The 27,532-nt window shown below is 30.7% G+C and overlaps 6 protein-coding genes across 7 annotated transcripts; 4 read left to right on the top strand and 2 right to left on the bottom strand.

Annotated features, from left to right (window-relative positions):
• Nucleotides 1–5,508: 5,508 nt before the first annotated feature.
• Nucleotides 5,509–7,623, top strand: CLS (cardiolipin synthase). The gene is made up of 5 exons (XM_065516071.1): nt 5,509–5,651; nt 5,847–6,504; nt 6,592–6,807; nt 6,886–7,021; nt 7,084–7,623. Exons 2-5 carry the CDS (start codon nt 5,962–5,964, stop codon nt 7,218–7,220), a joined length of 1,032 nt encoding a protein of 343 aa, XP_065372143.1. The 5' UTR covers nt 5,509–5,651; nt 5,847–5,961; the 3' UTR covers nt 7,221–7,623.
• Nucleotides 7,388–8,897, bottom strand: LOC135964025 (dehydrogenase/reductase SDR family protein 7-like). The gene is made up of 3 exons (XM_065516072.1): nt 8,432–8,897; nt 7,910–8,375; nt 7,388–7,829 (listed from the first exon to the last, which is right to left on the bottom strand). Exons 1-3 carry the CDS (start codon nt 8,744–8,746, stop codon nt 7,630–7,632), a joined length of 981 nt encoding a protein of 326 aa, XP_065372144.1. The 5' UTR covers nt 8,747–8,897; the 3' UTR covers nt 7,388–7,629.
• Nucleotides 8,898–9,006: 109 nt separating this feature from the next.
• On the top strand, nt 9,007–11,031 carry CIA30 (complex I intermediate-associated protein 30). The gene is made up of 3 exons (XM_065516073.1): nt 9,007–9,620; nt 10,471–10,656; nt 10,722–11,031. Exons 1-3 carry the CDS (start codon nt 9,105–9,107, stop codon nt 10,950–10,952), a joined length of 933 nt encoding a protein of 310 aa, XP_065372145.1. The 5' UTR covers nt 9,007–9,104; the 3' UTR covers nt 10,953–11,031.
• A 5,252-nt stretch (nt 11,032–16,283) lies between these two features.
• On the top strand, nt 16,284–18,871 carry Gnpnat (glucosamine 6-phosphate N-acetyltransferase). Its single transcript, XM_065516070.1, has 5 exons — nt 16,284–16,435; nt 16,681–16,891; nt 18,194–18,321; nt 18,382–18,443; nt 18,507–18,871. Exons 1-5 carry the CDS (start codon nt 16,331–16,333, stop codon nt 18,742–18,744), a joined length of 744 nt encoding a protein of 247 aa, XP_065372142.1. The 5' UTR covers nt 16,284–16,330; the 3' UTR covers nt 18,745–18,871.
• A 369-nt stretch (nt 18,872–19,240) lies between these two features.
• Nucleotides 19,241–23,831, bottom strand: Wdr24 (WD repeat domain 24). Of its 2 annotated transcripts, XM_065516067.1 has the most exons (10): nt 23,682–23,831; nt 23,507–23,624; nt 23,003–23,444; nt 22,819–22,930; nt 22,664–22,752; nt 22,266–22,595; nt 22,119–22,200; nt 21,437–22,066; nt 21,182–21,367; nt 19,241–19,857 (listed from the first exon to the last, which is right to left on the bottom strand). In XM_065516067.1, the coding sequence occupies exons 2-10, from the start codon at nt 23,613–23,615 to the stop codon at nt 19,501–19,503; spliced, it is 2,337 nt and encodes a 778-aa protein (XP_065372139.1). In that variant the 5' UTR covers nt 23,616–23,624; nt 23,682–23,831; the 3' UTR covers nt 19,241–19,500. The 2 variants fall into 2 exon arrangements, with proteins under 2 accessions (XP_065372139.1, XP_065372141.1); XM_065516069.1 differs by lacking the exon at nt 23,682–23,831 and having other exon boundaries at nt 23,507–23,663.
• A 939-nt stretch (nt 23,832–24,770) lies between these two features.
• Nucleotides 24,771–27,102, top strand: IntS11 (integrator complex subunit 11). Its single transcript, XM_065516066.1, has 3 exons — nt 24,771–25,208; nt 25,273–26,247; nt 26,372–27,102. Exons 1-3 carry the CDS (start codon nt 24,995–24,997, stop codon nt 26,974–26,976), a joined length of 1,794 nt encoding a protein of 597 aa, XP_065372138.1. The 5' UTR covers nt 24,771–24,994; the 3' UTR covers nt 26,977–27,102.
• Nucleotides 27,103–27,532: the final 430 nt, after the last annotated feature.

The raw sequence follows: 27,532 nt of genomic DNA, 5'->3' as shown, positions 1-27,532 counted from the left end.
CAAGCAAAAAAACTGTAAAATATGTACACGAATGTGCAGAAAAATACACGGATAAGAATAGGAAAAATATAAATTAATTGAAATAGGTATTTAGTTATTGTGAGATGATTTCATCGTTGGAGTCAAATCTCTTTCCATTGAAACATTTCTTTTGGTTTGGTAACAAAAAATAGCCACTCGGTCTAAATCCGAAGAATAGGGCGGAAGACGGAGAATTTCGTTACTTAATTCATGGATTTTTGCCATGGAAACAGCATGTGTGTGTAACCTGTTGTGCACCCGATTGTCAGCAAACGCCGCAGCCATCTTTCGGTAAGCTTTTTCATACATGATCATTCAAAATTGAAACCATGGAGCCATGTGAGATGCATATGGCTTCCACAATCTCTCGCCCTTTCAATCTCCGATCGGCCAACACCATATCGTGAATTTTTGTCAATTGTTTCAGGTGTAGAGACCTCAACCGGGCGCCCCGAATGTTCGGCATCTTCTATGCTTGTACGACCACAACGAAATTCAGTAAATCACTTTTTTACCATTGAAATTGATGGTGCAATTGATGGAAATTAAATTTTTTCCAATTTCTCCTCATGTGCTGTCAAACACAAACTAAATGACACAGCTTGTTCAAATTTTGAGAGGAGTAAACTGATGAAAAATAATTTTAATTTCAACAGACAACAAATCGACGGACATTGCTTGAAGGCCTTTAAGTATCATAAGGAACAAAACTTAAGTTATGGATTCTACAACCAATATTCGAGTGTTGTGGTGGATAAAAAAAAACTCAAAGGTTATATTTTCGTTAAAGAAATTATAGACGACGTGTGAAATATTCATATTTATGAAAGGTTCAGCCAAAAATTTATTTTATTCTAAAAAAAGTGTGAAATATACAAAAGCTTACATTTTAAGTTAAAATCTAGAAAAACTTGATCAAATTCCACTTATTTAGGACAGTTATTTAATCTGAACTAGTATTTCTAGTAGGGGTTATTAAACCGGTCTTTAATTAAAAATACAGGACTCAAAATGGTTTGCCAACCTATAAGGTATTAATATTCTACATCTTTATAGAGAGCGGAGTCGATAAAGTGTTACCCATTTGAACCTCCGTCCATGTATTGGTTGAAATAGGCTTTCTGAAGGTATTCTTCGGTACCAATATTTGGTATTAAATGATATCCCATGACTGTTCCGTCAGCCTGGCGTTGATGATGACGACTGTTTTTCTGCATTTTCCACCCATTAGAAAACCTTCGTATAACCTTTTCCAAGCCGATTAATACACCAGGTGTTAAACCACAATCAACGTAAAATTTCCTATTTTCAAAATAATTTATTCCTTTTCTAAAACATTCCAAAAACTCAACTTGTTATAGGAGAGCAAAATATTTAATTTAATTTAAACCATTTCAATTAATTTAAAATTTGTTTAATATTCAAATTCCAAGAATAAATATACCAAATTGCCAGATAGATATTTCATATACTACACATGTAGTATTTTTGTCAACATTTTTATTAATTGTAAATTACGCTATCGACCCTTTGTAAACTTTTGAATAGCATTTTGATTGCGTGACTTTAACGACAACAAAGAGCAAGTGCTAAAATTTCATACATACGTTATTATAGTCAGCGAAATATTTTCCAAATAACTATTAAGTATTAATTTGTATTTAGTTATCAATTATTAAAGAACCTAATAACAATTTCCAATGGGCGGTGTAGAAAATGACACCGCATTGAATGAATAAAGGTGGTGTGGCATGAACAATAAACTAAATTGTATAGACACGGTATGGCTGCATTAAATATTTATAATATTTACAATGCAACTTAGGTTAGTAGTTAGTTAAAAATATACTATATACAATGTACGAATGTGAAAGTGAAATGGTGAAAGACATTGGTAAATATTTATTACAAAAAACACTAGTGGGTTTATGCGTGTGTCTTTGTAAATTAAACAATTTATTTTTGCAATCAACACATAAATTGATAATGTTAATTTTAAAGGAGACCTTTAAGAATAATAAACTATATATCAATTTATATATATATATGAAATAGTAACGTTACTGAGTGACTACCTGATACTACATCGCCCAGCCCAAACGCCAAAAGGTATAAACATGAAATTTAGAATGTAGATCCACTAAAATAGGACTTTTGGAAATTCGAATTTTTAGGGGATAAAAACGGATAAATTCGATAACCTTATATATTCAAAACTAATATAGATACAACCAATATTTAAAATACATCTTTATCCACTTAGCAGATGGGAGAAATCAGGTAAAAACTGTACTATCCCAATTTGTATTCGATTTTTAGTATAAAAAACTCAAATATCTTAAATCGTGAATAACTTTGTAAATACTGCGATTTTAAGGAAAACTAGCTCAATCTGTGATCATTCATATTTTATACCAAAAATTGATTTTTGGTATAAAATTTAAGATTTTAGACTCAAATATCTTAAATCGTTAATAACTTTGTAAATACAGTGATTTTAAGGAAAACAAGCTCAGTCTGTGATCACTCATATTTTATACCAAAAATCGATTTTTAAAAGAAAAAAACTCAAATATCTTAAATCGTGAATAACTTAGTAAATACTGCGATTTTAAGGAAAACAAGCTCAATCTGTGATCACTCATATTTTATAACAAAAATCGATTTTTAGTATAAAAAACTAAAATATCTTAAATCGTTAATAACTTTGTAAATACAGTGATTTTAAGGAAAACAAGCTCAATCTGTGATCACTCATATTTTATACCAAAAATTGATTTTTAGAAGAAAAAACTCAAATATCTTAAATCGTTAATAACTTTGTAAATACTGCGTTTTTAAGGAAAATTAGCTCAATCTGTGATCACTCATATTTTATACCAAAAATCGACTTTTAAAAGAAAAAACTCAAATATCTTAAATCGTTAATAACTTTGTAAATACTGCGATTTTAAGGAAAACTAGCTCAATCTGTGACCACTCATATTTTATACCAAAAATCGATTTTTAGAAGAAAAAACTAAAATTTCTTAAATCGTTAATAACTTTGTAAATACAGTGATTTTAAGGAAAACAAGCTCAATCTGGGATCACTCATATTTTATACCAAAAATCGATTTTTAGTATAAATCGTTAATAACTTTGTCAATACTGTGATTTTAAGGAAAACAAGCTCAATCTGGGATCACTCATATTTTATACCAAAAATTGATTTTTAGAAGAAAAAACTAAAATTTCTTAAATCGTGAATACCTTTGTAAATACAGTGATTTTAAGGAAAACAAGCTCAATCTGTGATCTATATATATAAAAGAGTAACGTTACTGACTGACTGATTCATCATCGCACAGCCCAAACGCCTGAAGCTAGAATCATGAAATTTTAACTGTGGGTTCCTCCCTCCCCAAAACGATCCACTAAGAAGGGATTTTTGGAAATTCGAACGTTTAGGGGGTAAAAAAGGGTAAAAACGGGAAAATCCGGTAATTTTATATCTTCAAAACGAATAAAGATACAAAAAAACTCGAAATTGAATGTTACTCCATTTAAAAAATAAGCTGACAGGTGTTTCGTACTTTTTCGAAATTCGAACATTTTAGGGGAGAAAACGGGTAAAAACTGTATTTTGGTACTTTTTGGCACCCTATGTATCTTTTAAACCAATAAACATAGAAACAAATTTTAAATAGTATTCTTTACTTATCAAAAAATAAAAAATATAAGTTTGGTACTTTTTGGAAATTCGAACCCTTAAGGGATAAAAATTGTGTTTATTTTTGGTACTTTTTCATAAAATATGTTTTTCTATAATTTGACACAGACATACGAATATTTTATTATGAGCTCCCACCACGATAGAGAAATTTATTTGAATAAAATTTTACCACCGCAATGAGGATAGAAAAGGTACCAAAAAGGGGATAAAATCGGGAAAATACATTTTATTTGAAATTATTAATCCAATTTTGATAATTTTTTAACATTGGTTCCTGGATTCATACAAAAATTAACTAACAGGGTGTTATTTGGAACTCGAGTGAATAAAATAGGTGTATATTGGGCCAAATCCGGGTAAACATTTTGGTACTTTTTTTAAAACATATTTTTTCTTGGGCACATTAACACAGATTTCAATCGTTTGAGACATGTCTGTAGCATAAACAATTTTGGCAAAATGGAGTATTTTTAAATTTCAAGCTTTAGGGGTGTTCAAGGAGGAAAAGGGAAATTGGTACTTTTTTCCTAATGGTACTTTTTTAATATTTTAATTATAACACTTATAAACATTATAAAGTTAGCTGAAGTTAGTGTTAGGAATAGGGGATAAGATTTAGGTACCAAAATGTGTGAACTGAACTATACTTTTTAGTTCTTCTAATGGTACTTTTTTGAAATTTCTATAACAATGGACTTAGAAACATGAAATTAAACATATATGGTCCTAAGTGAGTGAGAATTCTAGGGGGAGACTTTTTGGTACTTTTTCTTTATTCGAATGGTCTTTTTGTAATTTCTTCACCAATGAACCTGGAAACATGAAATAAAGCTTATATGGAACCGAGTGAGTGGGAAACTACAAGTGGTTGCTTTTTGGTACTTTTTCTATATTCTAATGGTACTTTTTGAATTTTCTATAATATAATGGACCTAGAAATATGAAATTAGGCGTATATGGTCCCAAGTGAGTGAAAATTCAAGAGCATACTTCGTGGTACTTTTTCTTTATTCTCATGGGTACTTTTTTGAATTTCCTATAATAATGGACCTAGAGTTTCCAAAAAATCGAAGAATTTAAATTTTGTGATAATTTATTAAATATTATGTATTATAGAAACAAAATTAGTTGATAATATAGGAAATGATATACAAATCTAAAATTCAAACTTGACGGGTTATGGTTTAGTGAAGGCGAATTTAAAAGTTGTAATCAATGGTACTATTTCCTTATTGCAATGGTACTTTTTCAATATTTTATAATAATAAACCTAAAAATTTTAAATTAGGAACACATTTTGCATTTTCTATAATAATGGACCCAGAAATATGAAATTAGACATTTTCAATTAGATTCACAAAGTGAGACTTGATAGTACTATTTCTTTCTTCTTGGGGTGGCGAAGCGCACCGGGTCAGCTAGTCGTTAATAACTTTGTAAATAGAGTGATTTTAAGGAAAACAAGCTTAATCTGTGATCACTCATATTTTATACCAAAAATTTATTTTTACAAGAAAAACTCAAATATCTTAAATCGTTAATAACTTTGTAAATACTTCGATTTTAAGGAAAACAAGCTCAATCTGTGACCACTCATATTTTATACCAAACATTGATTTTTAATAACACTTATTCAAAACCAAACATTATTATTTTTTCAGTGTAAATACTAAAAAACACATCACTGCGAATGTTCGTATTGTATACAACACACTGCAACCCTGTTCTAATCAGAAATAAAATAAAAACACATTTTGACAGTTGCCGTCCAATTTAGGAAATCGGGAAAATTGGTTGAAAATCGAAAATTGTATTAAAAATATAAAAAAAAACAATCAATAATACTAGACTTGTAATAATAAATAAACTAAATTTTAGTAACGACAACATTAACAAACAAAAACTAAAACAAATGGTAATAAAAAAAGCAGCCACAATTAGATACAAGGAGCGATCAACGATCACTCTAGAATATCTAGGGCGAGAACTTATAAATAACAAGGGGAACAAGGTTATCGAAAGTTCAAAATGTTATTAAATGTATAGATAGTTATGGGTTTCTTAAGATACATAATTGCGTATTTATAAAGTAGTAAACATTTGTTTTCAGGTTTAATTAAAGCGCCAACCGGTTTTTTAACACTTCTGGAAATTATCTAATCTCTGAGCTACAAAAACAATTTGAATTCACTTTCTCAACTGGAATTTTTCATTAGACTGACAAAATGTTACCTGCCACTATATTTCGCCAAGTTTCCCGACACCACAATGGTCTCTGCAAGGGTCTCACAGAGTTGGTAGGCGGTACAAAAGCCTCCTCGTTTCCTCCCTCCACTTCTGTGATCAACTGTCTAAATCGATATGCTGCTGCTACTGGATTCATACGCATATCATTCTTGGATATTAATCAATATCGTAATTGGGATGTGGCCACTTTGCGTATGTATGCCGATAGCAAAAAACAATCCCTGCACATGAAAACACTAAAGGGCCGTGACATTTTACAAGGAGTCATCGATAAGAAACGCGTATCATTTATAGAACGTAAAAATGTTATTGTCGAAGATATCCGTGAGGCCAAGCACAAGGTGCAAGAGCGGATGCGGGAGAAAATGGAAGAGGTTTATGAAAAGGAAAATATTATGACCATACCCAATTTGTTGACCATGAGTCGTATGATTTTATCACCTTATATTGGCTATGTGATTGTGGATGGTCATTATGGTATGGCCATGAGTTTGTTGGCGGTAGCGGGTATAACAGATTTGGTAAGTATTTTTGTTATTTTATAGATTTAACGAAACCCGTTTTTGATTACATATTTTTTTTTTAAAACTTAATTTTTATGATTCCAGCTTGATGGGCAAATTGCCAGAAGATGGCCCAGTCAAGCCAGCAAGGCTGGCTCATTTTTAGATCCGGCTGCCGATAAAGTGTTGATGGGTTGTTTGGTAATTTCTATGGGTTATTGTGATCTACTGCCATTGTGGTTAGCTGGTGTTGTGCTGTCTCGTGATGTGTTCCTAATAGCTGCTGGTTTCGTTATACGTTATATTAGTTTGCCACCGCCAGTAAGTTGTATCTTAATATCAATACTTAGTAAATCCTAATTAGATATAAAACAAAACGCTCAACTTTTCTGTTTACAGCGTACCTTTTCTCGTTATTTTGATGCCACACATGTTACTGCTCAATTAGAGCCGACATTTATAAGTAAAGTTAATACTGGTGTGCAATTAGCAACTGTTGGCATCAGTTTAGGTGCTCCTGTTTGGCAATATATGGGTAAGTTTGTTATTGCTAAAAACTCAAATTTAATTTTCATGAAAACTATTACTTTTTTACAGATCATGTGGCTCTTCATGGTCTTTGGTATTTAACAGGTGCCACCACAGTAGCAGCTGCCTTAAGCTATATAGTTAATAAGAATACTTTTAAAATTTTAGCAAAAAATACCTCCCCCAAAAACTCCAACAAGACGTAAAAAGAAGCGGTATAAGTGAAAAAAACAACGATGAAACAAAGCTTCCGTTTTATAGACGCCTTAGCTCAAGCTACTAAGCTTTAACTACCAATATCCTTTGATAATATCAGTAATCATTTACCCCGCCTAAAGGGATTGTCCTTTTTTAATTCTTTAAGGAAAGTATATTTTTTGTTATTTTTTTTCATTTTATTAGTTTATATTTAATTATTGAAAGGAAATTTTTGTTTAATTTGAATTTAGTTTTAAAGTTTTCCATAGATTTTTTTTCTTTCCTTTTCGCTATTTTTTTTTTTTTTGTTTTTAATTATTTCTAAGGACTGAAATTTTCTTAAAGAAAACAAAATGACTATTGTAATAAAGTTTGCATATAAGATTAGTTGTTACACCTTGTTCATATCAATTACCACTAGTTTTCATTTTGTAACTTAAGAGCTCTCTTTTCCATCAGCCAGTAGTACAGAGGAGGACATACAAAACGTAACCAAAACCCAACTCTAGCCTGTAAATCACATATCAAGACATCGTTTTCTTCGTTCAACAAAGCCTCCAAAATTCGTTTTGCACAGGCATCCGCTGACATGCCTTGGGCAGTAGTGGCATCCATTTCTATTTTAATTAAAGAACAGCCATTATTTTAAAAGGTTCAAGTGAACTGAAGTAAAAAGAAAAAAACCGTTTCTACTTACTGCCATGCTGTTGGCCGGAAGAGGTTAAGGCATTTACCGACAGTTGTGTCTTAATGTAACCAGGACTCACGCATGTAACCCTTAAACCCTTACCGGCCACTTCGGCTCTTAGGGAATCAGAAAAGGCTTGAATAGCGTGTTTAGAGGCTGAATAGGCCGATCTATAGGGTAAGGCAAATTTGCCTTGTACCGAACTAACAAAACAAATATGACCCTTATGTCTTTTAACCATAGAAGGCAATATAGCTTTTGTTAAGGCCACAGAGCCAAAGTAATTGACCGTCATTACTTTTAAATCCACATCTAAGGCAGTCGTTAAGGCATCTGCTCTAACACTTATGCCACCATTATTAATGAGTATATCAATGCCATTATAAATATTAACTGCTTTTATAGCCAAGGCAGGTATAGCATTTAATTCGGCTAAATCTAAGGGTAAAACCGTTGGAGGATAAGCAGGACCCACCTAAAATTTACTTTATGAAATGAATGATTTTTAAATTAAAAATTTCCAACACAAACCACTTCTAATGACAATAAATCCTTTTTAACTCTCTCCAATTCCTCCACACGACGTGCCGCTAATATGACTTTACAGCCTGCCTTGTAGAAGGCATGAGCCAAAGCTTCTCCCAAGCCTGAACTGGCGCCAGTTATTAATACCACTTTACCGGGTAAACGTTTACGTTCCTTTGCTATCAAAGACCTCCTCCAGAGATTGAAAAACACCAAAGGTATGGCCACAGGCATACATATAGTACCCAAAATCCAATATAAAATATTCCAATCATTAGTGCCAGTCGGTGCTGTACATTTTCCCACTGTGTCGTACGTCATTTTATGCAACTTCACTACTGAACTTTGGTCTTTGTTTTATGTTAAGACAAACCAATGTAAACAAATATTTAGTCAAAGATAATAAATTTTTAGCTGTATGGTTACAGAAATCAATCGATGACATCTATTTCGGGGTATTGTTTACATTTGGTTGCCAAGTGATACCAAGTTTTAAAAAGCTATCTTAACCTCCAGCTGTGTTTTTATGGCGAATATCTAACACAAAGAAGAATATAGAAAAACAGCTGGCACCATTTCTCTGCCAGCTGTTGAGTGGTTACGCATTTGTAAATAAAATGTGAGTAGATTTCAAATCTATTGAAATTTATTAAAATTATTAACAAAAAATCGTTTTAAAATGTTTACAATAATACGAAAATGCCCTCCGCTCAAACGGCTGCCCATAAAAACCATCTGTCTGCAAGAAAATATTTTCAACAGTCTAATTATACCTGTCACCTATGTGCACACCACACCGGTATGTAAGACATTTTGGGAACGTGAGAAAAAGTCCGGTTACAAAACTTCTTTGCCGGTGCCTTCAAAGAAGAAGTTGATACTCGATGGTTTGAGAGAACTCAAAGAAGAAATTCATATGTGGAGCGAAGAAATGAAAGAGAAATTAGAATCAGATCCAATTCTAGTATATCGACCGGGTGAAACTGATATAGTTTTTAATTTTAAGGAGAAATCATCACTAGATAAATGGATAGTTACCACCGACATGGATCATAATGAGGGAAAAAGTACGGCAGCATTGGAATTAAGTAATTCGGGAGCTGGTCTCTTTCATGGAGAGGTCAATTCAGAACATGTTAAAGATGGTATTATAAAGAGGACAGGCTATGCAAATATTCGTACGAAACGAGTTAGGGTAAGTAAACTTTTCATTTTAAAGAAACAGCAAATTTTGAGTTTTTTTAACCAAAATATATTTGAAAATTTTCAAAGTTCATAGCTAAGTTATAGGCATAGTATCTTTCAATTGCATATCATGAATTATTGCAATTGAAAATCAGCCAAATCTGTTAAAAAATGGCTATGATACCTATAAGGCTACGAAAAAGTTGATTTTTTTAAATTGTTTTTACAAAGGTTTGTTTTATTATATCATAAATTCCATCAATTACATCATTCAAAAATTGCATTCTAGATTCAAATACAATTTTTAATATGGAAATGTTCTCCCTGTAAAATTTAATATTTTTTTAAATATGTAATCTTAAAAAGTGTTAAATTGACTAAACAACCATGTTAAAATTTGTATGTGACGGGAAGTCCTACTATTTTTAATATTGTTTATTTTTAACTCCAACACTTTTCTCCACGAGTTTTCGGAATTAGAAAACTCGCAGTTTGCAAAGCAACACTGCAATGCATAAGCGGTATTCACAATGTAGAGTACTTGGCCTGGTAAAAAAGCAGAAAAACTATTTATTGACAAACATTTCAATTTCTTTTGTATTTTGTTCTTAGTTTTTTGATATTGTGCTCTTGTACTACATTACCAGGCCAAGTACTCTACATTAGTGGTATTCACAATGTAGTTTATGAAGTCAGCCTATGTGTTTACAAATATGATCAAAATTGGAAGACCAATTTGTTTGTGATGTCTTATGGAATTCATGATATACTTAAGTGAAGAATATATAATATTCAGCACAGTTACAAATAAAATTTTCTAAATATGTATATTTTCTTATTCATGTTTTTATACCCCACAGAAATCATTTAAACGTGAGGCTACTTATGACTGGAGTCAATACAATATGTTGGTGTTAAAAATACGTGGTGATGGTCGTAGTTATTTAATTAACTTACATTGTGAGGGCTATTTCGATTTAATGTGGAATGATGTTTATCATTATGCCCTGTATACAAGAGGTGGACCACATTGGCAAATAGCAAAGGTAGCCATTAAAATTAAAAAATATATAAAAAAACATTACTTATTTCAAATTCCTTTAATTTATAGATCCCTTTTTCAAAGTTTTTCTACTCATCCAAGGGACGTGTACAAGATCGTCAACAGGAAATACAACTAAATCGTGTTACCCATTTTGGCTTTTCAGTGGCTGCCAAAAATGGTATGGATGGCCCATTTAATTTAGAAATCGATTATGTGGGTCTAGAATTTGATCCTAGTCATCGTGAGGAATTTGCCTATGAAATGTATAAAACGCCTAAATATATTGTAGCCACATAAGGCAAAAACTGAGCCACTAAATAGAAAATTTGTTTAATAAATTGTAATTTTTGTTTAATCTGATTTTAGATCAGATCAATTTTAGGTTTTTAATTTCATTATTTTATTTAGTAGCTTCCATTTATACATAAATGACCATTAAGGTTTGGTTATACCTATAAACTGAAGGAAAATCGTACACACTTTTCACATTGTTGCTCATCTATTAAGATGAGCAACAATGTGAAAAGTTCGTTGACGATTTGATCTAGCGGAACTCATTTACATCCCTAAATCACAAAATTCTTAAATATTTCCTAAAATAATTACATATTTGATCGTCAATTAGGATAGATATAATCTTTTTCGGAAAAGATTAGCAAAAAATTAAAAAAAAAATTGCATACGTTCAGAGTAGTAAATTTAAGCCGATCTGGTTGTGCCTCATATGTCTTCGAGGAATATACATTGTTGTGCACCTACCATTGATAATATCGTGTGTGTAAAATAAAACTTATACTTTTAACCAACAATATACCCAGCTTCATGTAAAATTGTACTAAACAAACAACAAATTTACTTACTTTGTATGATATTTGAAGAAGACATAACACTAACGTTAAATTAATTGATTTAATTTATTTTTGTGCACTTTACTAAAAATTGTATTTAACTTTTATAGTTTAAGGACAGTGGAAAACTTGTATATTATAGTTGCACATGTACTTTATATTACTTTTCTTTTAAAAACACTTTTTTCCACTCTGTACACTTTATTTTATAGTATTTAAACAATTTCTATTTATCATTAGAACTTTTACAAGGAACCGGTACCGTTATCAAATTTTTCGTAACAAAAACTAATAAAAAGCGCAAAAAATGACAGCTCAAGAAAAAGTGCTGTAAAGTAACAATAATGTAATTAGTGTTGTAAAGTGGTGTGAATTTAATAGCAATTAAATATATATTTGAATTTATGAACGTTAATTATCCTATCATTATGAAAAAAATATATTACATAAATAAAACTTTTTTTTAAAAAATGTTTAATTAAATGTAATTTTTTATATTATATTGACTTCGAATTTTATGTATTAGTTCCCCCTTTCGCTACAAATTTTAACTGGAAGTGTTAATAGATGTTTTAAGTTTATCATATGGTTGGTATTGATATCAATATTGACTGATATTAATATTAAGGTCCTACGTGTCCTGGTTTATCCGTTATACCAAATTAAATTTTTAGTCCTGGAAGCTTATCCTGAAGCGCCCAATGATTTTTTTTTAAATATTTTTTATTTTTATATTTCCCTAATATGTTTCTAAGCATTCTAAATAATTTCTATTACAAAATTATAGTTTTTACAAATTTTATATGCAAAAAATCGAAGGCACTTTTTTAAAAAAAAAATGTTGGATTCAAAAATCTATTTTCACACATTTTCAAATTGCTATCAATCGAACACGAATAGCGATAATTCAATAAAATAAATTGTAAACATCTCTAAATATATTCCAAAAATAGACTCAAAGACTATTTTTTAAAAATATTCATAATTGTCGAAGTTATGTGCAAAAATCTAAAATGTATCCATATGGATACAATGTAGCGAAAGGGTTAAATGATATAAATATTTATTTCATTTTGATATCTTTTTGAATTTTTTTTGGGCACAGTAAATATTTAAATTGCAGGTAAAATTTCCTAAAAAAATGTTATATATTTAAAAAATAATTTTATAATTATAAATTGATAACTAGATGAAAAATAAATAAATTTTCAATTCATGAATTATAAACATATGATTTTTTATATTTTATATTTTAATTTAGATTTTAATGCAGTAATGTACAATGAGTAAAAATACATTGAATACAAAGAAAAAAATTCAGGTTATCTCGTTTTTTGAAGTGATGAGCATAAGCGCCAAGTCCAATTTATCACAAGACCTGTAAGACCTTAAAAAAGTACTTTTATCTCGGCAAATACTTATTTTTTCATTTTGCTTTACGCACATAGAAAACGATGATAAATATATAAAAATTTGGCATAAATCAAGATCATCGAAACAGCTTGCATTTTAATATTTTGTTTTGGTGTTTATAGCTCTCATAATTATAAGTACAAAAATGTTAACATTTTTGCCTGCTCTCTTTTAGTTTACGAGTTATAGGCATTTAAAGTCAGTATATATAATAGTAAATTTCTCATGTATTTGGTAAATAATCTGATCATTATGAGTATCATTGAATAGTGCTTCAAAATACCTTTAATATGATATATAATATGGAACTGTTTATTAATATTGTGAACCAAAAATTCCTTTTTGAATTTATATGACAGTATTTCAGAAAATTTTGATATACAGAAAAAGTGATTTTAGCGAAGGCGGTGATCGATACACCCCAGAGTTTGAAGTCCCTTCGATTGGCCGAAGGCCGGCAATACAGAAAATATGAATAGTAACAGAAAAAAAATTATAAAAATATAAACTGTTGCGGGGATCTTGATTTGTTCCCAAAAAATTGTTAATTAATTATTTAACATAGCATTAATTAATTAATGCTGGATTGAAGCATAGAACCAAATTCAGAAAATCGTATGTTTACTTCATTATTCAATAATTGTCATGAATCGCTGGATGCAAAAAATTAAAATTCTTTTAAAAAAAATTTGCAAACCCATTATTGGCATCCCTTTTCTTACAGCTGTTCTTTTTCTATTTCGCTCTTTAAACGTCATATTTGAATTCTCTTAATTTTCGTTTTGTTTTTTTCCTTCATTCTTGGTAATTTTGTTTATTTTCGTTTTTATTAATTTTATTACATTGCTAATTAATCGTTTAAACCACAAAGTATACAGAGGCGTCACGAGACAGAAAATAATATAGTTCTATATTTGTTTCATTTTTAGTAACTGCCCTTTTCATTTTGTTTTAGTCTTAATTTTCTGCCGCAATAATTCAATTTCTTTCCGATTTAGTTTGATGCAATCATTTATTTTTGTAATATTTCACTTTTAATTGCCATTGTACATGTGGAGTTTATTTTGCAAATGTAAAAAACAACCAAGAATTTTGTTTCATTTAAATTTACACGTAAACAATACAAACATTTTTATAATTTTCCATTTTAAAAAATTTTGTGCCACAGACTACGAAAAAATTGTCTTACAAATTTATTTGTTTGTTTTGTTCACATTTCTTTGTATACCAAATTCGTGTTGTATATAGCGTTTTGCTTTAACACATCACTGATATTGTAGTACAAAATATATTGCTATCTCTTTTTATGAGAACTGCCCTAACATGTGATTTGGCGTTTTTTAAACGTCAAATTTGACACTTCTGTATATTCTGTGGTTTAAACGTAAAAGTTAAATAACAATAAATTGCAAGTTAAAAGAAACAAACTAGAATAACATTCACAAACAATCGCCACTAAGAAAAAAACTATCGTCACCAATCAGTCTTCCATTGGTGGTGATGTTGGCAGAACGTTTTTTTGCGTGATGATAAAAAATATCCACATTATACCAATCGAATATTAACGAAATAAGAAAAAAATACGCAAATTGTTTATACGTTGAGTTTGTTACAAGCTGCAACGTGGAACTAGAGTTGGTGAAGTACTTTTTATCTAACAGAGAATTGCTGATAAAAGAAATGGTAAGTTTTTTTATATTTAATGATAAACTATTTTTGTATAATTGGTTAGGTTTTTTTGGTGGTTAGTGAACTTCTGAAAAATGTTTAGTTTTATTATTTTTTAAATCATTTTAAGTTCAATCAACTTTTTGAAAATCCATTAATGCATGCACGCCACTAAAAATCTGTGAATGTTTTAATTTATGCATTTATTATTTAACATAAAACAAATGGGTAATATAGATTTTAAAATCAATAATGTGCAGTCACTACTAATGCACAGTGGTTTCAGGGAATGAATTTAAAACGTAAGCAGCAGTGGAACTCAATGATCTTAATAATAATAATAACAAACTGCTACAAAAAACCAATTTTGTCAGAACTTGAAAAGCGTTCTAGTGAATGTTTGTAGGCCTAGGTGAGGAGATAGAAAACCGTTTTCAATGATTTTGATACACCCTCAAAATTTTGAGTTATTTAAAAAAAAAGTTTTCGGGTAGGTTGTAGTACTTTAGTATATCTAACTCACACAATTTTTGACTGATTTCAGTTTTGGAATGGAAAGAATTAAGCTTTCATAAAATGTATATTCCAAGAAATTAGATAAGTTTTTATCAAAAGTTATTTTAATATCTATGTATTTTAGGTATAAAAACCTATTTGTTTTTGCACAGGTTTATGACAATTTTCTATAGAAAAAAAGAGACATTACTTGTTAAAATCGGTTTATATTAGAGAAAGTTATTAATTTTATTTAAAAAAAAATTCGAAAAAAGTTTGTAAATACATATTTATTTGTTTAGTTAACTGTTAATTGTTTTTACTAAAATCAAAAAAGTTGATAAATTTGGTTTGTTTTTTAGATATTCTTAACAAAAACAATACTTATATCTTACAAATGCATCAAAAATGTTCTTAATTTTAAAGCGTAAATCAGTTTTCTTTCCAAACCAGTTATAAAATTAAAATCGGACAAAAACTGACTGAGTTACTGGTGGATAAGTTGACGAACATCACTGAAAACGGGTTTTTTAGAATAAGCAGGCCTATAACCCACGCTATGTATTCATATTTAAAAATTATAAATTAAGAGTGAAATGTAAAATTGTACGCCAATGATTTATTTTTTGTATGTAATTATGACTTCCCGCCAAATTACCGCTAGAACTAATTTCTTTGGTATTAAATTATTCTCTTTAAGAACCACTGTTTACCAAAAAAAAAACTTGCATTTGAATCTTGAATAACCGTTTTTAAAATGTTTATATTTTCTATTCAAAACACAAACTCTACCGGTTCAGACTGCATTTTATTTTTAAATAACTTGCTCTTTAAGACTGGTTTTTGTGCTATAATAGCCTTCACTGTCTTTAAAGGTTTTGTGTCTTTGTCTCATTTGTTTGTACATATTTTTTATTTCTATTATATATGTACATACATCCATATGTATAAACAGATATATTTCTAGACAAGAGTTACACCCCTTAGTTTTTGTTGGTATCTCAGCATAAATGCGACTTGAAATGATAAAGAAAGTGTTTCTCAGCCAGTCAGGTTTATATGTACATATGTATGTAAGAGACACGTACTAGAAGACCTTGTGTGGAATTGTTAATAGTAAAACAGGCAGAAAAAAAAACAAAAATAAAAACGCTCTACAAAACCGGTAACAATTTATAATATGCATTGTTGTGGTTGGTTTATTGGTTTTCCTTTTAGTCTAAAAGTCTTAAAGAAAACATCAACATTTAGATGAGTTTTGATTGTGGTTACGTTGACACCTTTTGGTTGAGAAAATTTCAAAAATCCTCAAATATAAAATTCAATTTAAATTCAAATAAAATGGTGGGAAGGCAGGTAAGAAATATTCTATAAATATTGAAAAAGATATTGTTGTGGTTCTATTAAATAAAGTATGTAGTTGAATAATTAAATTGTGCTTTAGTTTTTGTAATAAACATTTTGCAGTTACATACGTATATACATAACATTTACATATAGATAGTATGTGTTATCTGTTAAAACAAGTGTTTTATTTGTTATCTTTAATTGCTATCTCTTTGAATGTTTTTTTTAATTAATTATTTTTGTTTTATTTTTAGGAAGAAACGTATCTTTATGACCCTGATTTGTTATTGAAATTGGATTTCCATCAAAGTCCTGCTAAATTTAATCCATTTATTTCTGCCGCTTGCCCAGGAGAATCTTGGCTAAAGGTTCGCCCTTTAAAGGATGGCGATTATGATCGTGGTTTCCTGCAGCTACTATCGCAGTTGACACATGTTGGTCCTGTCTCTAGAACGCAATTTTTAAGTGAGTTTTTTTATACCATTCACAAAATACATGTAAATCATTTGGTCAATTCACAAGGTATCTTATCAGTCTCGGCTTAACCGACTCTTAGGCGTTCGGCGCAGGTCTCACTGGTTCGTTACGATAACACAATAAACATAGCATACAGAAGTAGTATTATTCTGTGAATTGACCAATTGTGTTTTGTTGTTGTATCAGCCATAAAATTTGGGAGAGAGAGTGATCATTTTTACACTCGGTTGCGTATCTAGTTCTACCCTATGCCCTTCACCATGAGTGTTAAGGATATACATATATAAATTTGTCGTTCCGTTTGTAATTTCTACATTTTTCATTTGCGACGCTATAAAGTATATTTATTCTGAATCGTTATAGACAACGGAGTCGATATAGCCATGTCCGCCTGTATGTTGAAATCAACTTCCCCAGCCCTCAAATAACTTAGTCAAGACATAAACATCAAAAAAATAAATATGAATGCCAAAGAAAAAAATATTTTGGGGAGAATTTTTCGAAGTTTATAAAACAATGCCTTGCCTATGAATTTAAAAACCAATGCTACAATAAAATGGTAGAACAATTGAAAGAGGTGGGCCAAGAGCAAGAATGGTAAAAAATCAACGTTTTTCGAATACAGCAGGAACAGATAATGTTTTGGAGTCTTCGTTGTGGTATTACGATAAACTCAATTTTTGGAAGATCAGGAATGTTCCAAAGAAGAAAAATGTACCATCTTCTTTTAGAAGTTGAGTGTGTCCTAGTTCTCCATTGTTTTCTAGCAATTTCTTCATGCAAACACGTTTTTTTTTTGATCATTTTTCGTTTTTGTTTATCATTATTCATTACAAACTTTTCCACACAATTTTTGGTAAAAAATTAATTTTGTACCAGCATGCTGGAGTAATGTGTGATTCAAGCTTAATTGCACAATCACTTCATTGCTCAATAATGATGGTGTTGTGTATGGGCGCTATTACATACATGATTGATACAACAATGTATCCGCTATAGTACATGTTCAGTTGCTATATATGTATATTCGGGAAAATCGGCCCACAAAAGGCCTCGATTTTTTACCTAGTTTTGATCAATATCTGGATTACTAAGTCATTAACATAGACAATATGGATATTTTATTTATTTAAAGACATTTGAAACAACGTATATTATGCCATAGACATTCCAACTGAAACATTTGTTTCAGTCTTTATCTTAAAGTATACTTCGGTGAAGTGTATATTAGAATATAGTTCTCCTACTTGTTCAAGCTCAGAGTTTTAACAATTAATGTTACTTTTCCAGCTCGATTTTCACAAATGAAAGCCAGTGGTGACTACTTTGTGACTGTCATAGAAGATACACGCAAAAATGAAATTATTGGCGCTGCATCCTTGATTATAGAACGTAAATTTATACACAATTGTGCTATAGTAAGTATTTAAGAATCACATTTAAAAAAAAACGTAAATTAATTAAAAATCTATTTTTAGCGTGGTCGTTTGGAAGATGTGGTGGTAAATGATACCTATCGAGGCAAACAATTGGGTAAACTGTAAGTATTAATTTTTTAACATTTAAGTATCAATTTTTTAACATTAATTTTTCTTTCTTAAAGTATTGTAGTATCAGTTTCCCTGTTGGCCCAATATTTGGGTTGCTATAAAATGTCTTTGGATTGCAAGGATAAATTGATAAAATTCTATGAAACCTTGGGTTATGTTTTAATACCCGGCAACTCCAATTCCATGACCATACGTTATGATGAATCTCCCGCTGTTAAACAGAATTTAACAGCATTTAATGGCGCTGGCAGTGAAGCTTGTCAAACCGTGAGCCTCGATTTTAACTCTTGACAATTAGCCGCCAGTACTGCCGCTAAATCAAAACTTTAAAAATTGTTTTAATTATAAACAAATACAGCTGTAAATATGACCAAATAAAACGCCATCAAATGATTGTAAATACAGCTGCTATTTTTTTTAAGAAAAAGAACAAATAGTTTAACTTGATTTTTTTTTTTAATTTATTTGTTCTTTTTTATGTGCGTTTATAATTCTCTAAACAAAAAACAATTTAAAGTTCTGATTTCTCAAAGTTTTGTTAGAGAGAGAATATTTTCTAATATTTTCTCGGCTTTGGGGGCAGTGCTGGCAGTAGTTGCTTGGCTAGTAGAAATTAGTCGTAGTCAAGTGTTATCTGCTTAAGTACTTAACTTAATTCTAAAACCAACCACTATTTACTACATATTAAAAGTTTTCCAAATTATTTAAAAATTTCTTACAAAACCTCATAATTTTTTTCTTTTCTTTAATGCTGTCTTCAAATTTGTAAAAAAAAAACTACAGGTAGTTTGTATTTTACCTTTTAAAAGTACATTTATTAATTGAAAAAACATATATTTTTATTATTAGAGTTATTATGTATGTATTCTGTCATTATTATATGTTTGTATGTATAAAAATCATTATGAAATTAATTATTTTCAAGTCTTAAAATTAATAGTAACCATGTTTTTTTTCTGGATAGTAAACATAAACTTAGTAAGTACATGATTTAGAAAACAAAATCAAACAACGAAATTAGTTACTCTTTCGTCATTTTACATAAAATTAATTATACTCACACAAATGGCCACATTTGGGACACTTTGAGTGATTGGCAAAATAATCCATGACATGCTTTATGTGACCACCATGTGAACAACCTTGACACCAGGCATATAAACCTCTTACAATCAAACAGCATATAGAACATTTAGCCAAACGCATTGATTTACATTTCTGACAATACCAGCCCATACTGCCACCCAATGGTCGACCACAATCGCCACAATTTGTATGAACACCGGTTGATTTTTGATTCAAGTCACGAACGGATCTCAGCCATGATAAATTCATAATGGTACAGGCCTCATTCCACATTTGATAGCGATGCAATTGATCGATGTAGGTTTGAAACCAATGTTCCTGGAAGAATATAAAAAATAAAGTAGTAGAAATAAAGTAGCAAAGAAAGCTTTATTTAGAAATTGAAAATACAAAATTTAGTAAATCTTAAAAATACCCAGAATAACAATATTGAACTTATGACTGAAAAACAAGTAAGGGAGTTATATTTGAAGTGTCTATCATTAGATATCCAATCATAATATAAATAAAAAATGTTAGAAAATGCGCTCTTCATTCGGTCATTAGAGTTTAGACATCGCCAAACTTAAATTAGTTTTTTTATGTTTGAAGTATGACATAAATGTTAAATTTTACAATCAAAATGGCTTTAAATTTAATTTAAAGTATATATTATTTAGTCAAATTTTATATTAAAATATAATAATATATACCAAGCTAAAATAAAAATTTTTGGGCCAATTTCGAACTAATTTAGAATTATCGAAATTAGTGGAAATTATTACTTTTAGCTACTCTTTTGCATATGTTTTGGGATACTTTGGAATATTCGAACATAACTTTAAATATTTTAAGTTATTATGTTTAGCTACTTTTCATATAAAATATAAGATTTAAAGTCTAAAATTGCTCAATTTAATAATTTTATAACAATTAGAAATTTTCGAATTTTCAAAACTAGTGAAAACTATTATTTTTAATTAATTTCCACATAAAATGCAGTTTTTAATTTAAAAAAATTATCTTATTTAATAATGTTACGAAATTGCACTATGAATTTAACGGCCTGTGACATTCATCATGTTTATAAACATGTCCATCAGTAGAAGCCTCTACTTATCAACATAGTTATTAGCATTCTTTAAGTATGGCAACGCTAAATGTTTAAGCTGCTAACATTAACATTGAAGCTGCTGAAAACTCTATAAATAGAGCATTCTAGTTTTGTTCGTTAAGATAATTCATGAAGCTACTGAAAGGAAGATGGCACTATGTGTTAGTTGATCGTAGGCGTTGTTAGAATTAACATCAACTGCATTACCAGTGTATTGTTATACATTAAAAAGTGTGTAAAGCGAATGATTATTTAAACTGTTGTTGTGTAAATTTTAATAAAAAAAGAGTTGTTACAATTTTAAACTGCTTTTATTTGCAATCAAAAGAATACGATTTATTTAAAGGAAATTACCATCGTTTTTAAAAGGTAAAAACGTAACAAATAATTTTACCAAAAAAAATATGTTTTTGCTTATTTTTAAAAACTTTCAACAAACAGACTGTCGACTCTGTTATCTATTACTATCTATAACAAATATACTTTATGTGGATCGTAAATGAAAAATGTTGAAATTACAAACTTACCACTCATAGTCAAACTACTTACAATTAAATCTTCATCAATGGGTAAAAATTTACGATTCTCTCCCATAACAATCAAAATTGTTAAGGCTGTTTGAACATCACCGACATCATTTTGCAACATCAAGGCATCTGCCAAAAATTGATGAGGTTCCCACAATGGTATAGGAGGTATTGAGGAGATTTTTAAAACGGCCGGCAAATTTGGAGGCTAAATAAAACATCATATACAAATTAAACAATAAAAAAATATATATATCATTATACTTATTAAACCCACCGGTGTCTTATCACGATTTTTCGCTTTTATATCCAATTGAGGCCTGGCTGCCTTGACATCACAATGTAAAGCCGTTTCAGGCAATGACAAAGCTTTTGTAAAATCTGGTGGACCCACATAAATGAAACCATTACGCAGCGATTCAAAATTATCAAAAGTAATTTCAGATAAAATTAGCGACTCAGTAAGTATAACGGAGCCATACGGAGGATAAGTTTGTTTGCCGCCAGAACCACCACTATCTGTTAAATTATCATCATCTTGAGATTTTATGTCGATTTGATCATCGGAACCATTAACATTATTATTCTTATTGTGGTCCCATTTGGAGACATCAGTACTAACCACTTGGGCGGTACGACGAACATTTTGGGCGTTCTTTTGATTTGAAAACGAATTACGGTGTTCGTATTTTTGTTTATTCATGTCATTGGAAGCATAACAAATTTCTATGAAATTCCAAAGAGTGGTGGCATTGTGCTTGCCATGTTTGCGACACACATTTGCATTGTGTTTGCATATATCGGCCAGCTTTTTGCCAGTCAAAATTAATTCTTTGGCACAGCCTATAAAACATTCATGTTCCTTAATTGGTATGGAAGAGTTCTCGGGATCAATGTAGCCAATGAGCTAAAATGATATTTTAAATAAAAAATAGTTTGCTTAAAACATCAAAACTTACCGATGTATTTAATAAAAATCTACACATATCAGATTTACCAATATGAAACTGTTCCAAACCTGTTATGGACTTTTGTCTAGTACTATTAAAATCAAAAATAAAAATATTTAGTTATAAATTTTAGTGTTTTTTTTTCTTAAAACTCACAGCATAGCATTCGATTTAACGACTTGTGCCGCTGTTACAGGCATATAAAACTTCAACTTGTTGGCAAATGATATGTCTCCTTTACGTCCTAAACTAGCACCTTGCACATTAGCTTTTAGAGCTGGACGAGAAGCATCCTTAAAAGCATGTTTGTATATGGTAGAATCTTTACTGGTTGATAATAGACAATAAGGATCATTGCCTTTCCACGCTATGCCGGTTGTAACATCTGTGTGATCATTGAAGGAGGCGAAGGGTACAAATGGACGACGTATATCCCAAATGTGTATACTATAATCAACTACTAGAGAACAGCTGGCAATATGGAATCTAAAAAAATATATAATTTTATATGAGATTTTGGATTTGGTTAAGATGTTTTTAATTTAGATACTTACGTTTTTTCCGGACGCCATTTAACCCTGCCCACGACAGCTATTGTGTGTATTGTATGTTCCAGTGAGGCTTTGCCTTCCATATTCCAAATCTACAATTAGAAATTTCAAAATTTTTTAGGACAAAATCGAAACATTTGTTTTTTATGATATTATACCTTTATCTGTTTATCTCTACTACCAGTTGCTAACCAATTTTGTGTAGGATGCCAATCACAAGTATAAATTGGCTCCATATGGGCAGGAAATTGTAGCATACATTTCTCAGTTCTGAAATATATAAAAATCCAATAATTAGAATATGAATATATTTCTTTTAATAAAAAGTATGTGAGACTATACCTTCTCAAATCCCACAGTTGCACAGTACCATTTTCCAAAACAGCCGAAAATAGATTATTACTATGAGGACTGAATTTCACATCCCTTACCGACTCGGAATTACTATAAAACGTATTGCAGGCTTTTTCGGTACGTGTATCAAAACATTTAATAGTACCATCCTGAGAACCCGAAATAAGCGTATTCACTTCCGTGTTATGAAAAGTGACAGCATGGGCAGTACGTTCATGGTCATTATACACCAACCATTGTTTTTGTTTGCCAAATTTCGAAAGATCCCATACGGATACCACACCATTAGTGGCGGCTGTAGCCAAAATATTTGTATCCAAACTGCTCCAGGCTACATCATTGGAAGAATAGCTAAGGTTTTGATTTTTACCACCGCGCATATTACACACCTCGGTGAAGCCATCATTATTGATTGCAAAGACCTTGAGTACTGGAATATTTTTCAAAATATTAATCTTTATATGTTTATCAATTTTATTGTCTAGTACTTACGACTTCTTCCTGCTACAGCTATTTTATTGCAGTCTCTATTTAGCACTAACGCATTAGCATGGCCCTCTTGGCAAATGCGTAGCGAAACGGTGCCCGATTCTTCCAACATTTAAAGGCACTTGGAAAATACGTTTTTTATAGTTATTTTTTACTATTTAGTTTTAAATTTACATACCACAACATAGAATGCTTAAAAAAACGATAACAATAAACAAAAGTGCAATTTGTCGGATAAAACATATGTTTTTGATAACAATTTCCTCTCTTCCGTTATGCAGCTTGTCAAACATCATGAATTTCTCTTAAATTCTCTTTGAAATATTGTTTATCTGTTGCAGGGTTTACAGGTTTTGACATTATGGCCATAAATAAAAGTTAAGTGGCAACGTATTATCATGCATACAAAATAATTTATTCATTAAACTAGGAGTTAATTTTCATCTTATGTAGTTCTAGCAAGGTACGCAAGAAAATTTCATTGTTGTTTTTAATTTTTTTAAATAGTACACAATATGAAAAAGTGATTGTTTCGAAAGGCCTTTCCGGGCACTTTCAAATGACATCCCAATGACATCGAATGTTAAAAAGGTTCCCACTAGGGTTCTAGGGAAGTTCAAAAATTATTAAGCAGTTTAATTAGAATTTAGCCACTACCCTGTTGATTTTGATTTCAACTCTGTGTAGATAGATAAAATAAATTAAAAAAACAAAAATATGCTGTTCATATTTTAAAAAGTTTTAAAATATGAATAGCTTAGTTCACTAAGTTCATATTTTAGAGTATCCTATGGAAGTAAAAAGTGTTCATATTTTGGGGTGTTCATATTATCGCGAGTGTACTGTATTCGTCTTTTGGTAATTTATGAAAAGCCAACTTTTTTATTTAAATACAGACTAGATTTAAATTTATAAAATAGTAATCAACATTACAGATTAATTAATCTTGTATAATAAATTATTATTATCCCAAAATACCTCAATATAATAACTCAAGTTATCGGTAACCCTACGTATTTCTCATTTCTTTTTGTTCGTAAACACAACGTTTTCTTCTTTAATTACAGCGCCAATTCTTCCAATCTTAACATACTCTCTTTCGAATTTTTATCTGTACTTTATTTTGTTGAAAACATGATTTAATTGTTGTTAAATATATTGAAATTAATAGCAAATAAAATATTGGTAAGTGTTAAAATAAAAAAATGTTAATTAAGATGCGGAGGAGTAAGGAGATGAAAGTCAGCTGTTGCAGCTAACAGCGACAGCAAACTGTGGAAATTTTCTTTCTCAAATTTGCTTTTTTATTATTAAATATTTCATTTAATTGTTTGTTGTTCATTAACATTTTCTTGTGTTTTGTTTATTTTTCTTTTAAGTTACAAACGAGCAAATAGTAAAATAAACTACTTAAATGCTGCTTTAAATCAAAGCAGAGTGTGTTTGCAATTAAAATTTATACAAAAATAGGAACAATTATTAAGAGACCTCATGCCGGACATTAAAGTAACACCTTTGGGAGCTGGTCAAGATGTGGGACGCAGTTGTTTGCTTTTATCGATGGGCGGTAAAAATATCATGTTAGATTGTGGCATGCACATGGGCTACAATGATGAACGACGTTTTCCCGATTTTTCATATATTGTGCCTGACGGTCCCATCACCAGTCATATTGATTGTGTTATCATTTCTCATTTCCATTTGGGTAAGTAGTGGCTAATTACTTCTTTTTTCTAAAAACCTAAGTTGTATTATTGTCGTATCTATAGATCATTGTGGCGCTTTGCCTTATATGTCCGAAATGGTGGGCTATTCTGGTCCCATCTATATGACCCATCCTACTAAAGCCATAGCTCCCATTTTGCTTGAAGATATGCGTAAAGTGGCCGTAGAACGTAAGGGTGAATCGAATTTTTTCACCACTCAAATGATCAAGGATTGCATGAAAAAGGTGACTGCTGTGACCTTGCATCAAAGTGTTATGGTTGATAGTGAATTGGAGATCAAAGCTTATTATGCCGGCCATGTGTTGGGAGCCGCTATGTTCTGGATACGCGTTGGTTCACAATCTGTGGTCTATACGGGAGATTATAATATGACGCCCGATCGTCATTTGGGTGCTGCCTGGATAGATAAGTGCCGACCAGACTTGTTGATCTCTGAATCTACTTATGCCACCACCATACGAGACTCTAAACGTTGCCGTGAGCGTGATTTTTTGAAAAAGGTACACGAGTGTGTGGCTAAAGGTGGAAAAGTACTCATTCCTGTATTTGCCTTGGGTAGAGCCCAAGAATTGTGTATTTTATTGGAAACTTACTGGGAGCGCATGAACCTTAAGTATCCAATTTATTTTGCTGTGGGCCTAACCGAAAAGGCCAACACTTATTACAAGATGTTTATCACCTGGACAAATCAGAAAATTCGTAAAACCTTCGTCACCCGCAATATGTTTGATTTCAAACACATTAAACCATTTGACAAGACCTATATCGATAATCCTGGAGCCATGGTCGTCTTTGCTACCCCGGGTATGCTGCATGCCGGTTTGTCGCTGCAGATTTTTAAAAAGTGGGCTCCCAATGAAAACAATATGGTCATTATGCCTGGTTATTGTGTCCAGGGTACGGTGGGCAACAAAATTTTGAGCGGCGCCAAAAAAGTGGAGTTTGAGAATCGTCAGGTTGTGGATGTTAAAATGTCCGTGGAATATATGAGTTTTTCTGCTCATGCTGATGCTAAAGGTACATTTAGATTACTTTTAGTAATAATTTCTTATAATTTTAAATATTTATCTTATTAAAATATACCTACCACTATTTGTAATTTTTTATGATAAAAAAATGTATTTTTATAAAACATTTTCAGGCATTATGCAACTTATACAAAACTGTGAACCCAAAAATGTCATGCTCGTCCATGGTGAAGCTGAAAAGATGCAATTTTTACGCACAAAAATCCGCGAAGAATTCAACATTGAAACATACATGCCGGCCAATGGTGAAACTTCCGTTATTTCCACTCCCGTTAAAATACCAGTAGATGCCTCAGTCTCACTGCTCAAAGCGGAAACCCGTATTTACAATGCCCAACCACCCGATCCCAAACGTAGACGTTTAATACATGGCGTTCTAGTTATGAAAGATAATCGTATAATGCTACAAAATCTCACCGAAGCTTTAAAGGAAATTGGTATAAATCGTCATGTAATGCGTTTCACATCCAAAGTTAAAATGGACGATCCTGGTCCGAAAATACGTACGGGAGAGAAATTATTGGCCTTACTGCAGGAGAAACTAACCGGTTGGACGGTGACGATGCAGGAGAACTGTACAATTGTTGTTGAATCGGTGGAGATTAAAATCGAAGAAGATGAAAAGGATCTTAAACATAAAACTCTCTTGATAACATGGACTAATCAGGATGAAGATATTGGGGCATACATATTGAATATGTTGCAAAATATGTGTTAGTTAAAACAATTTCTTATTAAAATAAAACTATTACTACAATATAATTAATTTTCTACTATATTTCGAACGAATGAATGTTTAAATTTTGTAAAATATGACTGAAATAAATATGAAAATGTTATATTATATGGAAATTGTTTTTTTTAGGAACGTATTATATCATTCACCATGAGTACCATGGGTATTATAAGTTTGTCATTCTGTTTGGAATTTTCACATTTATATATTTTTGATCGTTATAGAGAGCGCAGTCGATACAGTCATATCTGTACTGTGTACATAGTACTGTTTCATTAGATATTTAAATTCTGGCAAATCGGCCCATAAATGGCTGAGATAGATATAAGCAAAAAAACCACGACTGCCTCGATTTTGGACCTATTTTTGATCTATAACTGGATATAGACAATATGGATATCTAATGGTAGATATTTCAAAGACCTTTGCAACGACATATGTAAGACATAGTAAGTTGGACCTACAATGGGTCAAAATCGGAAAAAATATTTTTTAACACGAATTTTTTTTCGCTAATTATTAAAAAATTGAAAAAGCA

Source organism: Calliphora vicina, chromosome 1, assembly GCF_958450345.1.
Source record: "Calliphora vicina chromosome 1, idCalVici1.1, whole genome shotgun sequence".
Lineage (NCBI taxonomy): Eukaryota > Metazoa > Arthropoda > Insecta > Diptera > Calliphoridae > Calliphora > Calliphora vicina.
This window is presented reverse-complemented; position numbering and strand designations above follow the sequence as displayed.